This window comes from Dermacentor variabilis, chromosome 9 (genome assembly GCF_050947875.1).
Source record: "Dermacentor variabilis isolate Ectoservices chromosome 9, ASM5094787v1, whole genome shotgun sequence".
Lineage (NCBI taxonomy): Eukaryota > Metazoa > Arthropoda > Arachnida > Ixodida > Ixodidae > Dermacentor > Dermacentor variabilis.
In genome coordinates, this window is record NC_134576.1 from 87,173,140 (window position 1) to 87,186,879 (window position 13,740).

Genomic DNA, 13,740 nt, shown 5'->3' on the forward strand with positions numbered 1-13,740 from the left:
TTGACTAAACACTCTGGTTGTCTGAAAGTAGCGTTCTAGACACGCGGATCAGTTGGACAGATTTAGAGGAAAATGTTTAGGGGCGTCGCCCATGTCACGTTTTTTGGGTTCCGTCCACAGCAATCATGGCGTTCGTGTCGGCACGTATCGGTGTGTCCTCGACGTTGAAACGCGTCAAATTCTGTGAGTACGACGATCTGGCCGGTATTCTTTTGTTTACGTGCACGCTTGAATTCGAACTTGTGAAGCCTCTTGTTATCCTTCGCTGTCATGCCTTATTTAAACGCTTTTAGTTTTATTTGCAATTCGTCTTCACCACCGAACGAGAAATAATTTTTCCTTGTTCCCGTATTTCGCGTTTCCCGCAAATGTTGCACCTACTTGGACCGGTTACCGATAATAGGATGGTACCTTTCTGATGCAACGTAATATTGTCGCAACCTAAATGTTTCCTGGCGGCGTTGCGTATTTGCCTTCGTGGTTTGTGTTCTATACGCAAGATCTTGCGTCGCGCCTACGATTTTGGGACTGTTCAGAAGTTCATCACTTGTCTGATACAACGTAATATTGTCGAAACTTAAATGTTTCCTGTCGGCGCTGCGTATTTGCCTTCGTGGTTTGCGTTCTACACGCAAGATCTTGCGTTGCGCCTACAATTTTGGGATTGTTCAGAATTCATCGCTTCATTGAAAATGACCTGACCTTTATTGTAAAACCGCGAGGTCTCGCTGATGAAGTAACTTGAACGAGAAAAAACAATACCTCTTATCGACTCGTCACTTTTTACTGATCAGTTTGTATTCATTTTTTACTTGCCACCTCTTAAGTAACCACTGTGCATACGCAACAGTTTTGAGTTGCATTGAAGGTATTTTGAAAACGCAGGCAGTCACTAAAGGCGACAAAATGCATGTGGAAACTAGTAGTAAACAGTACTATTTAACACGCGGTGCGAAATAAAGTTCTTGTAATATATTTGCTCTTAGTAAAGGTCAACACTTTCCCAGCAGTACCCTGCAGTGACTCTTTGTATCTGGTACTTTATTCGCACGAACACCTCGTTTCCCTGTCATCTTCTAGCAGTATTCAGCGAGACGTCATATCTTTGCAGTGATACAGGATCAATCGCCCGCTCGTACTATCTGAACCCGGATGTCATAGTGCTAGTGTGTGCGTATTTACTTGTACAAAGTGCAATCCGGCTCAGATAGCGCACACGTCGCCTCAATGAGACAACCCTATCAGTGCGCTTGCACTTTTAACCTTCGAACGGTGCCGCTATATTCGTTACATCTTCTCGAGCCTGCTTTGTTATATTTCTTGCTGCACCAGCCACTTTCAATTACAGAAGCTGCAGCGAACATAGGCGCTCTCTTATTTGCATTTTTGTCGTGCACTACCTAAATTGACGATGGTGTATTTAAAGATAAGTACAGTTGCATGCAGTGCACATCTTGCTACTGAACTTGCTGTACGACCAGGCTGCGCCCAGCTGGGTAGATGCTTGCATCAACAAGTCGCTGTTTGTTGAATTTTATATCCAAAAGTGCTTTGTAGAAAGCGGAACCAGTGTGGGAGCTCTGTCAGGTATGCGTCACTTCATAATGAGGTCACCGCTTTCAGTGATCAACTTTTGCCCACTTTGCACAATCCCGGACGCCTGCTTCATCAACTTATCGGTGTTTTTAAAATCTGCAGTGCAGTCTTGTGACCTCCACTTAAACTGACCCCATTTCCTCTTGCCACCACAGTTGATTCACCACAGTGGCTGAGTGACTGTGGTGTTTTGCTGCTAAGCCCATGGTCATGGGTTCAGTTACAATAATCCACTGCCTCAGGCTATGCTGCCCCTCATATCCAGTGTGTTGCATTGGGACAATAAAGTTCGTAAATAAATTTGAATAGTGAGCACTTTGTTTACTAACAGTAGTCGTTTGTGTCATTGCTGAACTCGCAGACTAGATGCAAAATTTATTTCAATGCCAGCAAACGTAATGTTTCAGGCATTCAATAAAGTGCCTAGCTTTCCCTTACTTGTGCGCTTAACCACTTCATGCTGAACTTATGAAGGGCACAAGAAATTATCTGTTGCTTTCTGAAGTTTAGCATGCATGAAAGGCACCAGCAGTTCTTGCAAAAGAACGAAACAAGAAAACAAATGTTTTGGATTATTTCGATAAACCAAAGCACCTGGAACTTAGACACAAATAACAGACAACAGTTGTTGCAAGGCGAAATGACAGTGCTAAGATATGGTATCATTTATCTGGTCATTATGTCTTTTCAATATTGAGAACTTGCTTTGTAGAAAACTGAAGTAAATTGTCGTGGGCAGGATATGTGGTGATTACTGTGACATCTTATGGTGGTAGAGCCCTTGTAAGGGGGACATTTTTATAACCAAGAATAGATCTGTTGCACAGGAAACAGGGTGACCTTGGAAAGGAAAGTGTACTTTATTTTGCTTAGGCGAGCAGCTCGGGTAAGAAGCACAGCCTTACTACAGTGCACTTGTAAGACATAAGCTTTGTGCTACCTAGGCCAAAGAAAACTTGCGTTTTGTATGGCAGCCATGGTAGCAAAACTTTATTTTTCCAACTGTATGTAGCGACGTACAGTCAGCCATAAAAGTTTACAAGACTTGAGAAAAGGCCGAATTCAAAGTTTCAATCTATAGTAGTGTTAGGGCCACGCCTTAACAGAGCAGAAACTCGCATTTGTCATGGAACTCGTGTACTGTAAACTTTTGTGGCCAACTGCACATGGCATACAGGGACATATACATGGCACTTTTCATAATGTACATCTGATTTTCGGTGCACATATTTAGGTGTTTGCTGCTGCTTCATTATGTAACCTGGCAGTTCAATTCAGTAGGACTTGGGTTATTCTGTGGTGAGCGCTGTGTAAAGCACTGCTATAGACAAGCTGTAGACTCGACAGAAGCAGGTAGGTGTAGTGCCTGTGACACCTGTCTCATCCTCCTTTTGCTTTTGAGTTGTGATGAATTCTTGCCTGTCTATCACCTTGTGTTTCACGTCGTGTGCATGTCGGGAACACGGCAGTGGGCAGGTGCATTTAAGGATGTTCTTGTGTCAACGTGGTGCATTATTTCAGAAAATGTATACTGAACACCGCTAGATAGAGTCGTTTGCATTGTACTTGACATTTTGTGAAAAATGAGGAAGGTGCAGAAGCTTCTTGCTGTCCTTTTTTGCTTGACTAGCTTTACTTGTCTTTGAATTGTAAAAATATATAATCTCGTTTCTTTTTTTTCCACATTAAACCTGAGTCACATTTTGTAAACACGCCCGGAAGTTTTTAAGCAGGTAAATGAATTGCGAAATGACGAAGGCTGTCCTTTGTTATGAACTTGATGCAAAATAAAGGGAAACTAGTTTTTAGAGGTTCACATTTATATTTGACAAAAATAAAAACATTGTAGCGCTGATTAGGGACCTTATCTGTGTTGCTGTAAAGGTAGTGAACATCGCTTGTGCGCATTTTTCGCTCTTGTTTAGGTAGCCCAGCTGCCCTGTCCAGTGCCGTCTCGACCAGCCACTATGCTACAGCCCATGGTAAGTGAACGTACAAGTTGCAGCTTGTATTCCATTCTGTAACACTGACTGCTATTTGCTTTGTACGTTTCAACATAGCGAATGAAATGGCATTGTGAAACATCCTATAGGACGCTTACCATGTAAACCAGAATATAGGTCAAGATATTTTTACCGAAAAAGAAGAGCTAAATTCGTCAGTCATCGTTTATGATGGTCTTTAGCACATTGGGAGTCGTCTGGCGAAGTCACTGAGGGGTCAACCTATATTCCGGGCCGACCTATATTCCGGTTTATACGGATTGTTCCTTGTCACAATTTCATTATGAGAAAAACATAAGAAACTTGTCCACGTAAAGGTTTATTTATTTTTTATTTTTTTCTGCCATAGCCTTCCCCTCTGTATTGCCCTTTTCTTTCTTTCTTCTTTTCTTAAACTGTAGTCTGCCTTTTTGTCTGTATGAAAAGCTTTCTAGGCCAGGAAAGTAACCTCAGATGTGCTACTTCTTTTTTCCCACATTGTTTATGATTTGCACTTTTTGCATGTTGTGGGTCATCTGCACATGAGTCATTACAGTCATTGAAGGGTTGTTTACGAATTTTGACACTTTTCGAGCATTGCAAATGAGATATGCCTAAGTGAATATTTTGTTGCTGCGATTATCTTAAGTACATCAACTTCTAGGTCATATTACTGCTGTGACATGTTTTGTTTTGTTTTCTTCTAATCTCTTTACCTTTATTCTCCCTATAGCATCAGCATCATTTGCTTAGACATTAAGTTTTGAGTGGCCCATGACATCTATGTACATGATTCGTTACATATCAAACTTTCATTAAACGTATTATGGAGCACTTGTGGTGGCATCACTCACATTACATATTATTTTGAATTGCCTAAAGTTGAATAAGATATAGCCGAAAACAGAACTGCAGTTAATTATATGACACGTGCTGATAGACCAGTGGCTATGGCATTGGGCTGCTCAACTTGAGGTTGCAGGTTGAATTCTGGCCATGGCGGTTGCATTCTGATGGGAGTGAAATGCAAAAACACCCTTGTACCGTGCATTGGGTGGATATTTAAGAACCTGAGGAGGTCAAAATTAATTCGGAGCCCCCCTCCCGCTCTCCCATGTGCCTCATAATCAGATTGTGGATTTGGTCAATATATGACCGCATACAAGGTGTGTGCCGAAAGTTTGTGAACTTTGTAAAAGTACATTTCTGACATTTACCTACCAGCTAGTCTTTGTTAACACTCAATCCAGCATATCTGCCATGAAAGGAATGCATCCTGGTACGCTTCTTTGGAGATGCCATGCAGCTCGGATAGCTTCTCTTTTTTTTTTTTTTTTTTTTTTTTTTTATGGTGCTCCTGCAAAAATTTTGCTGTGAGGCAGAGCATTCCCAATGTCTCTATACGAGAATCTCGTGGCACACAATTTTTTTGAAATGCTGATCTCTTCCGCTATTTCCAAAACTGTCGGGTGACAGTTGGAATGGATCATTTCATTCACTTCCTCCACAGTGGAATCGGGTTTTGAAGACGAAGGTCTTTCTGAATAGTCATCATCTTCAGCAGAAGTACAGCCTTCTTTGAAACATATCCACCACTTCTGTGTTGCTGTGTTTCCTAAAGCTGAAGTCCCAAAAGTTGTTTGTAGCAGCTGACATGTGCATAAAAGATTTTTTCAAGTTTCACGTAAAATTTTACACAAATTTGCTGCTCCCCCTGACTCTTTCGTTTCAGCATGCAGGGGGAAAGTTGCCAAAATGCAGTCGGCATAAGTTCACACAAATGTGCAGTAACAAATGCATGTAGATAGAGGTTTTTTTTCCCGACTGGTATAAATGTGCTGCTTTACAAGTTGCAATGAAATTTAATTATCATGAGACAGCAATTTCAAAAGGTCACAAACTTTCTGGACAGAACTTTCTATGAACACACGCACTCAAGTTTGAATGAATGTGCAACCAGAGTGTTTATATGAACAGATGTAAGACCAAATTATCTATTACCATATGGCCATATTGTAGCATCATCTGTGAACATGCACACTAGCCTGAATCCATTGCGGATTTTTCTTGGCTTTCAACTGCCACTCCACCCTGGAAAGCCATGAAGTATGCAATAGTTTTCATTCAAACTTTTTGCTTCTATTAAGCATCTACAAAATGCCATATAGACATAGCAGGCCAATTGCAGTTTTGAGGTGTTTGAATTAAACCTGATTTTTTTTTCAAATTACAACTTTTTAATTTAGTTTATAACTGTGACTTGGTCCTTAAATTCAACTGCGACTCACACAAGTTTTTTCCGTTGACATGGTAGTGCCTTGCATGCTTTGCTCTTTCACTGGAGCTCGTGCTTCTTTCTTTTTATGTTATTCTTTTTCTTATCTGTAGCACCAAAGTCAAGCTCTGGTCAAAGAAACATTGTCCTGGTGGAAGGCGTGCGAACACCATTCCTAGTCTCTGGCACCAAGTACAATAACTTGATGCCTCATGATCTTCAGAGAGCTGCCTTCCTGTGAGTGGTTTCCTCGTAACCCTCTTAGTGGCACTGACGTCCCTGTACCTTCTCCACTGTCTAATGAGGGCCATACTGTGAGTGAATTTGCCGTTAACCGTGTCATTTTTTTTTCCTCTTCTGAATAACAAAAATAACCATTGTGTTCATTTTATAATATCTCAAAAGAAAAAAGAAACGTCACTACGAACTTCGACAACATTTTTTTGCAAGCAAACAGGGACGAAACAGCGACGTAGATGCCATGATGCGTGATGTGATTTACCGCAATGGTCATGTTCGTTGCCAAGAGTGTGAATGCACACCTTTGTTTGATGATTGCACACAGGCTATCAGGCAAAGTGGTGAAACATGCATTAGCGCTGTGTCTGTCGACCTGCATTCTCGCTGTATGCGAAAGCCCAGGGTCGATTTTTTTTATTGCAGATTGCAATTCTTTTTAGGCACTTATTTCGAAAAAAATGTACCGTAATTTTTCTAGGGTGACCGTCAAATGAGAAAAAGATATTTTGCGTTGGTATATATGTACCCTTCATTGATGAATAACAACAATAAACAAGCAAATAAGCTTATAAGAATTAAAAATTTTATGCATTGTTATACACATAGTTCAAGGCTTTGAATATGCGCACGAGAATATTTTGCAAGACTCAAATGTTCCTGCTCTTACGCTGTTATGTACATCCATAGCATAATCGAACTGCTTAGGTGCGTGCACTCAATAAAACTGTGTGGTTGTGCGCCCGTCAAAAAAGCAAAACGTGTGACAAACTTCCGCTAATCTTCATCTTATCACCAACCAGAGGCAATTAGTTTTTGTGAGTCTGGAAAAAAAAAGCGACAGAAACGCATGCACGGCGGCATTTTTTCTATGCGCATCCCTGTGAGTGCTAAACGAGCGAAAAACAAGTGGTGGCCCTTTGAGCGATTAGTAACGAGATAGCCATCAGTTTTGCTAGTGCAAGAAGCACAAACACCCACGGAACAAAGCACAAACCGCCGGCCGTTCGCGCGTGTGCCAATGCGCGAGTGGTAGTATATAAACACATGGGAGCAGACTAGCTCTAAAACAAAGCATGCAATGAAAACCGAGAGAGGGAGGTGCGCGAAAAAGATTACCTGTATTCCCACATAGTGGCAGCACATGGCCAAAAAGAAAAAGTTAGGAAATTGGCGCCCTTTTTAAATGTACAGATGGCGGCGTAACTATACGGCATCGACCATTTTTGGACTTGTTCACGGCACCGTATATTTATCTCATTTACCCTCAAAGGTTAAATAGATGGCCTTTTTGGCAAGATTTTTTGTGCTTTTTAAACTGCTGATAAATATTGAACACATATCTTGACAAAGGAAGGTGAAGTAGCAACAGCAGTTTTACGTTCCAGCCTGTTGGGGCACTGTCGACACATAATTGCGTTGGGTTGTAGGGGGTGGGCTCAAATATTATAAAGCTTTGTAGCGAGTTGCATGCTAAATCAAATCCAGAGGCAGTTTTTCTTGAGTTCAATCTAAACAGCATTGTCTGTATGGCACTGTGTTAGCGGCCATGAATTCCCCCATTATGCACTTGTTGTTTTGCTTGATTTGTGTCATTTGGTTGCAGAAATCTGCTGAGAAAGACTGGCATTCCCAAAGGTAGGAGCTACGATGACCTCGTTTCAGAATTTTCTCTTACCTTACCCTGTGCTGCGCACAGTTATTTCATTCTTTGTTTTCTTTTGTTTGCCTGCAGAATCGATCCAGTACATTGTTTCGGGCAGCGTTATAGCTGAGCCAACAACGTGCAATGTTGCCAGGGAGGCAAGTTCTTTCCTATTTCTTTGCTGTTGAGTTAAAGTGCTGCTTTATTATCTTTCATTTCTGCAGTTCACGCGTAGACCATTACAGGGACATGGAAGGCAAACAACTAAGTCACTCTAGGCTGTTTGACTACTTATCTAGACACCTTGCCACATTCCTTCTATGTGAATGGATTACATAGTTGTAGAGGAAATCATTAGGGTAGCACAATTTTGCAATTTAAATCACCAATGAAAGACAGGATGTGCTGAGCATTGCTGCTTGCTTCGAACTATAGGCCTACACAGAGAGGGTGCCACTCACTTGCAAATAAGTGTCAACTGACTTGTGCCAAAGATACACCGGTGTATTCTTGTGTAAGAAAATTCAAGAAAATTAAACTGATCACGTTTATTGAAATGCATTTTTTTTAATCGGTTGTTTTTTTACAGTACATTTCACCAATATTTCTGTATTTGCTTGAATGTAAGCCGATACCTTAATGTACCAAAGTGGGGGGGGGCTTAAATTTGAAGATGCAGTTTAGCTGCAACTGCCAGATACTGCCAATTGCAGAAAGGTTAATGCCGTGCAGTGGCGAAAAATGTTATCGATTTTATCAAGACACAAACAGAAGCGAGAATGTCCCTTAACTACGGAAATCATACAGGTGAAGGAGGTTGCAAACATTTGAGGTGTTGCTCGAAAAAAGTTGAGACGCCGGTCTACTTCGCTTAGTGGGGTTGTAAACTTGGTCGCGATCTTATCTGATATTGGGGGCACTCCAAAAGTGCACCATCATTCTCAGCGATGTTGCTCTTTTATTTATTGCAACAGCAATTATATGGACACTCCAGGCGCATTTTTGCCGTCGCCGTGCTGTTCCGCATAAAGTCCAAGAACGATACCACCGTCGCCACACGCCATGTGCTGCATGCGTGAGGGAAAGCGCGCGAAGGGAGCCGACGATTGTGGCTCAATCTGGCACACGCGAGGGAGGAAGGCAGAGAGCAAATGCACTGTCTTCCATCGTGTGAAAGGCCGTAAGGGAATGGGAGGGAGGGGCATTGGGCTTTGGCAGCAACTGCGTATTTCGTGACCGGGCACAAGGGGAACTGACCATCGCGGCGCAATCTCGCACGCAAAATGGAGGAAGGTGGGGAGGCAGCGTCGGAGGGAGGAGGGGAGGGTGGCTTCTACGCCGCCAGCAATGCATACCTTGCACGCGTTCCGTATCTTAAAAGCGATCTGCAGATGGCTCATACCTTTGTGCATGCTGTTTTCTCGCCGCTGTTTGCGTTGAAGTGATACACAGGACAAAGGTCACTTCAATCGTTGCCGCAGTTGCTCATGCCAGCGTTTTGACAGCGAGTGTCTGCGGTCGTCGAGTGTCATGTGTTCATGTTTGCCTGTGCGCACTGGCATCATGCCTTGTTAAAGGGATACCGAACAAAAATATGAAAAGATTGGGAAAGCATCGAAATTCGACTCTGGAAACACGACTGTTCCAATACTCACTGTTTATTTCACATATTTTTTAATGGCTGGCTGTATTCTTGGAGGATTGTGAGTGCCCGGTGACTGCATGCCGTCACACGCGGGCCTGCACGCTGACTGCCGTGACATCATGTATGCCGGCTTGCAGCAGCAGCAGCAGGCATTGCCCTAACAAGGCGTTGAAGTTGTTTCGAAATTGCTCACATTTAAGTTTCTGAACACTGTACGGAAACAGGGCGGTGATTTGCACATTGTGTCGACGATATTCACAAGCCGATAGAGGCAGCCAACCATTGTCTTGGTGCTTTGTCAGGCTTTTTGGTAGATGGCAGCACATAATCCGTGCAGCAGCACAAGCAGAAGCAAATTGATTCTTCCAGAGGTGGTAAAACATGTTGACAACTAGGGTTCTTCAAAATAATTCATTTTTGGTCAGAATTTGGGGTAATTGCACTGCATGGAAGGAGTTGAAGGATTTTGTCATGAACTCTGACATAGCGAATGGTTAAAGGGGTCCTGAAGCATTTTTTATCGAAGTGGAGAATGACATTTGAAGTTAAGATAGGCTATTTCAGAACTACTTTGCCGCAAAAACTACTTCAATGCGTTCAGCAAAAGTGGAGTTATCAGCAATCAAACACGGCCTCAGCTGTGCTCCCCTTCCTCCTCCAATGCCTTGCACTGCGAATGCTGCGGCGGAGAGGTCACCGTGGCGCGCAGTTCAAATTTCCGATTTGGTGCGCTTAGCCACTGGACTCGTGGCGGCACCTCGCGGCGGCCGCGGTGTAGCCGAGCGCAGCTACCAATGGCAGCCGCGTATTGGAGTGTGCTGTATGACGAAGTAGAGCACACAGAAAAGAGCGAGGATCGTGGGGTTTTTTAAACAAGAGCGTTTGAGAAAAAGGTGACTTGACGCTCCGCTTGCGAGCTCCATGGACCGTGTACGACAGCATAACTTGTCTGAGACGTTCGCAACAGTGTATGCTACCTGCGCACTATCATTGTTTCACCAAGCTCGAGGGGTGTTTCTGGGCCCCTTTAATGTTGAAGTAGAATCACATGGGAGCATAAATGCTCTAAACATTTACCTGTACTTACTGAGTACGGTACATTGAGTGTAGTATGCATTCATTTCAGGCTGCGCTGTGCGCCGGGTTTTCGGACCGAACCCCCTGCCACACGGTCACCATGGCTTGCATCTCTTCGAACCAGGCAATCACCTCGGGTGAGGAAGACCAGGCTGTTTTCTGCATGTCTTTGAATATGTGACCATTCTTGTTGTGGGCTTGCTTTGAAATATACTTGTACATCATGGCCCACTGTTCGAGGGAGCATCAAATTAGTATATTTCAGGAGTGATTACAGCTTAGTTTTGGCACAAAGACCTCAGCGATATGTTATTTTCTTGCCATTAGAGGTCCTCCTAACATATTGTACCAAGCAGTTTTTTTTTTCCTATGATGTTCACAATGTGCTTATTTTGTTGGTTTCAGTAATAATTGTATTATAAGGAATTATGCCAAATTATTCTTTTAATCTTGACTTTTTGAGTTATTCTGCTGGAAAAAGCTTGCAGCTGTTCTGCTGAGTGATACTTAAAGGAGTGCTGACACGAAAAATTTGTGTCCCACCTTTCATTTTTTAGGTAGCTATTGACTCCATAGTTGTAGTTCAAGGTCTCAATTCCTCAAGAGCACAACAAATAATTGTTGCCTTTTAATGTGACCAGGTCAAAGTGCATGCCAATTGCACTGTGGTTTTGAACATGAAAAAGGAATACTACATACATGTCGCCAAAAGTGGAGGTGGCGGTCACGTGATATCACAAACGACTCAACTGGTCGCTAGTCAGCCCAATGCGGTCATTGTAAGTTATCCACTGGTTGTGCACTGGAAGAGGCCAAATTGGCCCTTTTTCTTGGAACCACAGAGGGACCTTATCTTCCTTCTTGTCCCACCAAATGAACTTGCCTTTTTTGCAGTTTGGCTACACTATGTTTGTCCACGTCAGTGGTGTCTGGTACCATGACTCCGCCACATCAAGTTTCAGTGACATGAATTGTCTCCTTTTGCAGGTCTGAAGGTGTGTTACACTTAGTGTGCATTTTGAACTGGTCACATTAAAAATTAACAAAATTATTTGTTGCACTCTCAGGGAGCTGAGTCTTCATAGCACAGTTACCTGGTTGACAGCTATCTAATAAAGAAAACAGGAGACAAAGATTTTTTTCCCAGTACTCCTTTTAAAATTTCATTAAGCAGCCTTTTCCATCTTTATTACGTAGCCTTAACACTGCATTTATGAGAGTTTGCTCTTGGGCTAGTGGTACATATTTCTAGAATAAAAAAATCGAAGACCGCACATAGAATGGGAGAAGAAAGTGAGACAAGCATCTGTGTGTGTGTGTCTGTGTGCGTGCACACGTGTGACTTTCTTGTCCCGTTCTGTGCACTGGATTTATGTTACCACAGTTAGCAGGCTGGGGTCTCTTGTCAAGCAGTTGTGCTGAAAAGCTCGAGCAGCTCTTGCTGGGATGATGAACGCACACCGTTCACTGCCTTCCTTCATTAAGGCGGTCAGTGAACGAGCAGCTGTGTTTCGGGTGTGATTTGCGCAAGCGGCGGCCACCCTTTTAAGCTGTGTGTGCAACAGAAACGTAAACGGTGCTCCCAATGCGCCGAAGGAGCTATCCAGGACTTCAGAACCACGAGCACCGGTTCTGACGGTAGTATACCGCTCCTACATCCCGTCTCTGTGGAACGTACATTTGTTCCCGAAAGTGAGTGACACATGGCTTGAATTCTATTCAGCTGAAACGGCTCCCGTGCTCTTTCTATTGCGATGGCAGTTATAAAATGCATGGTGTGCACTTGGCCGTTGGCATTGCCACCACTGTTATGCTTCAGCACCAATGTACGTGCGCAGCCCGCGCTTGGAGGATTAGACGGTCTGCATGGACATGCACTGCAATTGGCTGCAAAAGCTACGGAGTCGAGCAGTCTCTCCATTACACTCCACAGCATTGTGGCTTCCGCTGCTGGCATGATTGTCGTCTGCACATGCATTAGTGTTCCAGCTGAGGTGTGTGTACCACATCGTGGCGCATGTTTTGGTTTCGTCCGAGCAGGACGGACAATAAACATCAATCTGATGTTGAATTCCAATGGCGGAGTCGGAGCTAGTTTTTCTGCTCGTTTCGGAGCAAGTTTGTTCCAATGACGGAGTGAGAGCGAGAGTAAGGTGTTCCAATGAGAGAGTCGGAGTGGATTCAGAGCGGGAGTCACTCCGTAGAGCAGAAAAGAAGCTCCGCTGAAATCGGCGGAGTGGACCGGAACTCTGCGTGACGTATTTCCTTTACCACGTTTGTCTGCTGGGAGGCGCCACCGGTCACGACTCACGAGGAACCAAAAGCTGCATGCTGCTGCACGCTTGGCGAGATATCCATTCCGCACTTTAAAAAAAACGACAGATGAACGGTGCTGAAGAGACAAGTGACCGGTGCGGCGGTGGTGGGAGCAAACAGCGGAAGGAAGTGACAACACGCAAGGTATCCTGGGTAACTCGGCGATACAAGTTCCGTTTCTGCCTTGCTCCGGCGGCGCAGGTTGTGTTCCACTCGCGGACCTGGAGGCGTTGCTCTGTGCCAGAGTCGCGTGCTCGCTCGTGGAGTCCGTCGGCTGCTCCGACTCCGCCATTGGAATTCAACATAAATCAGCAAACATCACTCTAAATCCTCTCTTCGGGAGCTCACAAACACAACGGTTTTCCTTCAATCTCGTCATGTGCACCACCGAGGCACGACGCCTGCGTTGCCGCTAGCGTCGCTTCTCATTGCACCAGCGTTCTGAGACGCCATCAGTGCAACACTAAATCTTGCTTTTGCTTTAAGTGCTTCGGCCTTCAGGTGGAGCTGCCAATTTCTTACGCCATCCGAAATGACACTCTTTGGCAGTCGTAGTCGATGTCACCGAATGCTCGAAAAGGAAAATGGTCGTGATGCTGCTGACAGTGCCATTTGTGATGCAGTTCATTGAGCGCACAGCATACGTCAGTGCTTTGGAGTAGCAATTTAACATAGGCTTACGGTTTCATGACATTTTTATTGATGGTTGTTGCAGCTATTGCCTTCACTAATGGTTGGGGGGGGGGGGGGACTGCTTGAGGTTGATGTAACTGCTTTCATGTTTTGTAAATTTTTCTATGTGGAGGGTAGAGAAAACTGGACAAGGTTTAAATAAATCGTGATGTAAATAACAGAAAGCAAAGACAGGGACTAAGCGAGGTGACATAGTGCAAGAACAGGTGTTGCTACACTGTCAGTTACATTTTGCGTGAGTGTTAATTCGAAAGTATCGTCATAAGAGCCATAA

The 13,740-nt window shown here is 43.8% G+C and overlaps 1 protein-coding gene across 1 annotated transcript in view; it reads left to right on the forward strand.

Moving 5' to 3' along the window:
- The first annotated feature begins 65 nt into the window (after positions 1-65).
- Mtpbeta (mitochondrial trifunctional protein beta subunit) overlaps positions 66-13,740 on the forward strand; it is a 42,980-nt gene continuing 29,305 nt past the window's right edge. Inside the window, exons 1-6 of the mRNA XM_075668624.1 lie at positions 66-183; positions 3,522-3,578; positions 5,967-6,090; positions 7,697-7,728; positions 7,826-7,893; positions 10,507-10,594. Of these exons, the coding sequence (XP_075524739.1) occupies positions 126-183; positions 3,522-3,578; positions 5,967-6,090; positions 7,697-7,728; positions 7,826-7,893; positions 10,507-10,594 (427 nt within the window). The 5' untranslated portion in view covers positions 66-125. The remainder of the gene's footprint in view (positions 184-3,521; positions 3,579-5,966; positions 6,091-7,696; positions 7,729-7,825; positions 7,894-10,506; positions 10,595-13,740) is intronic.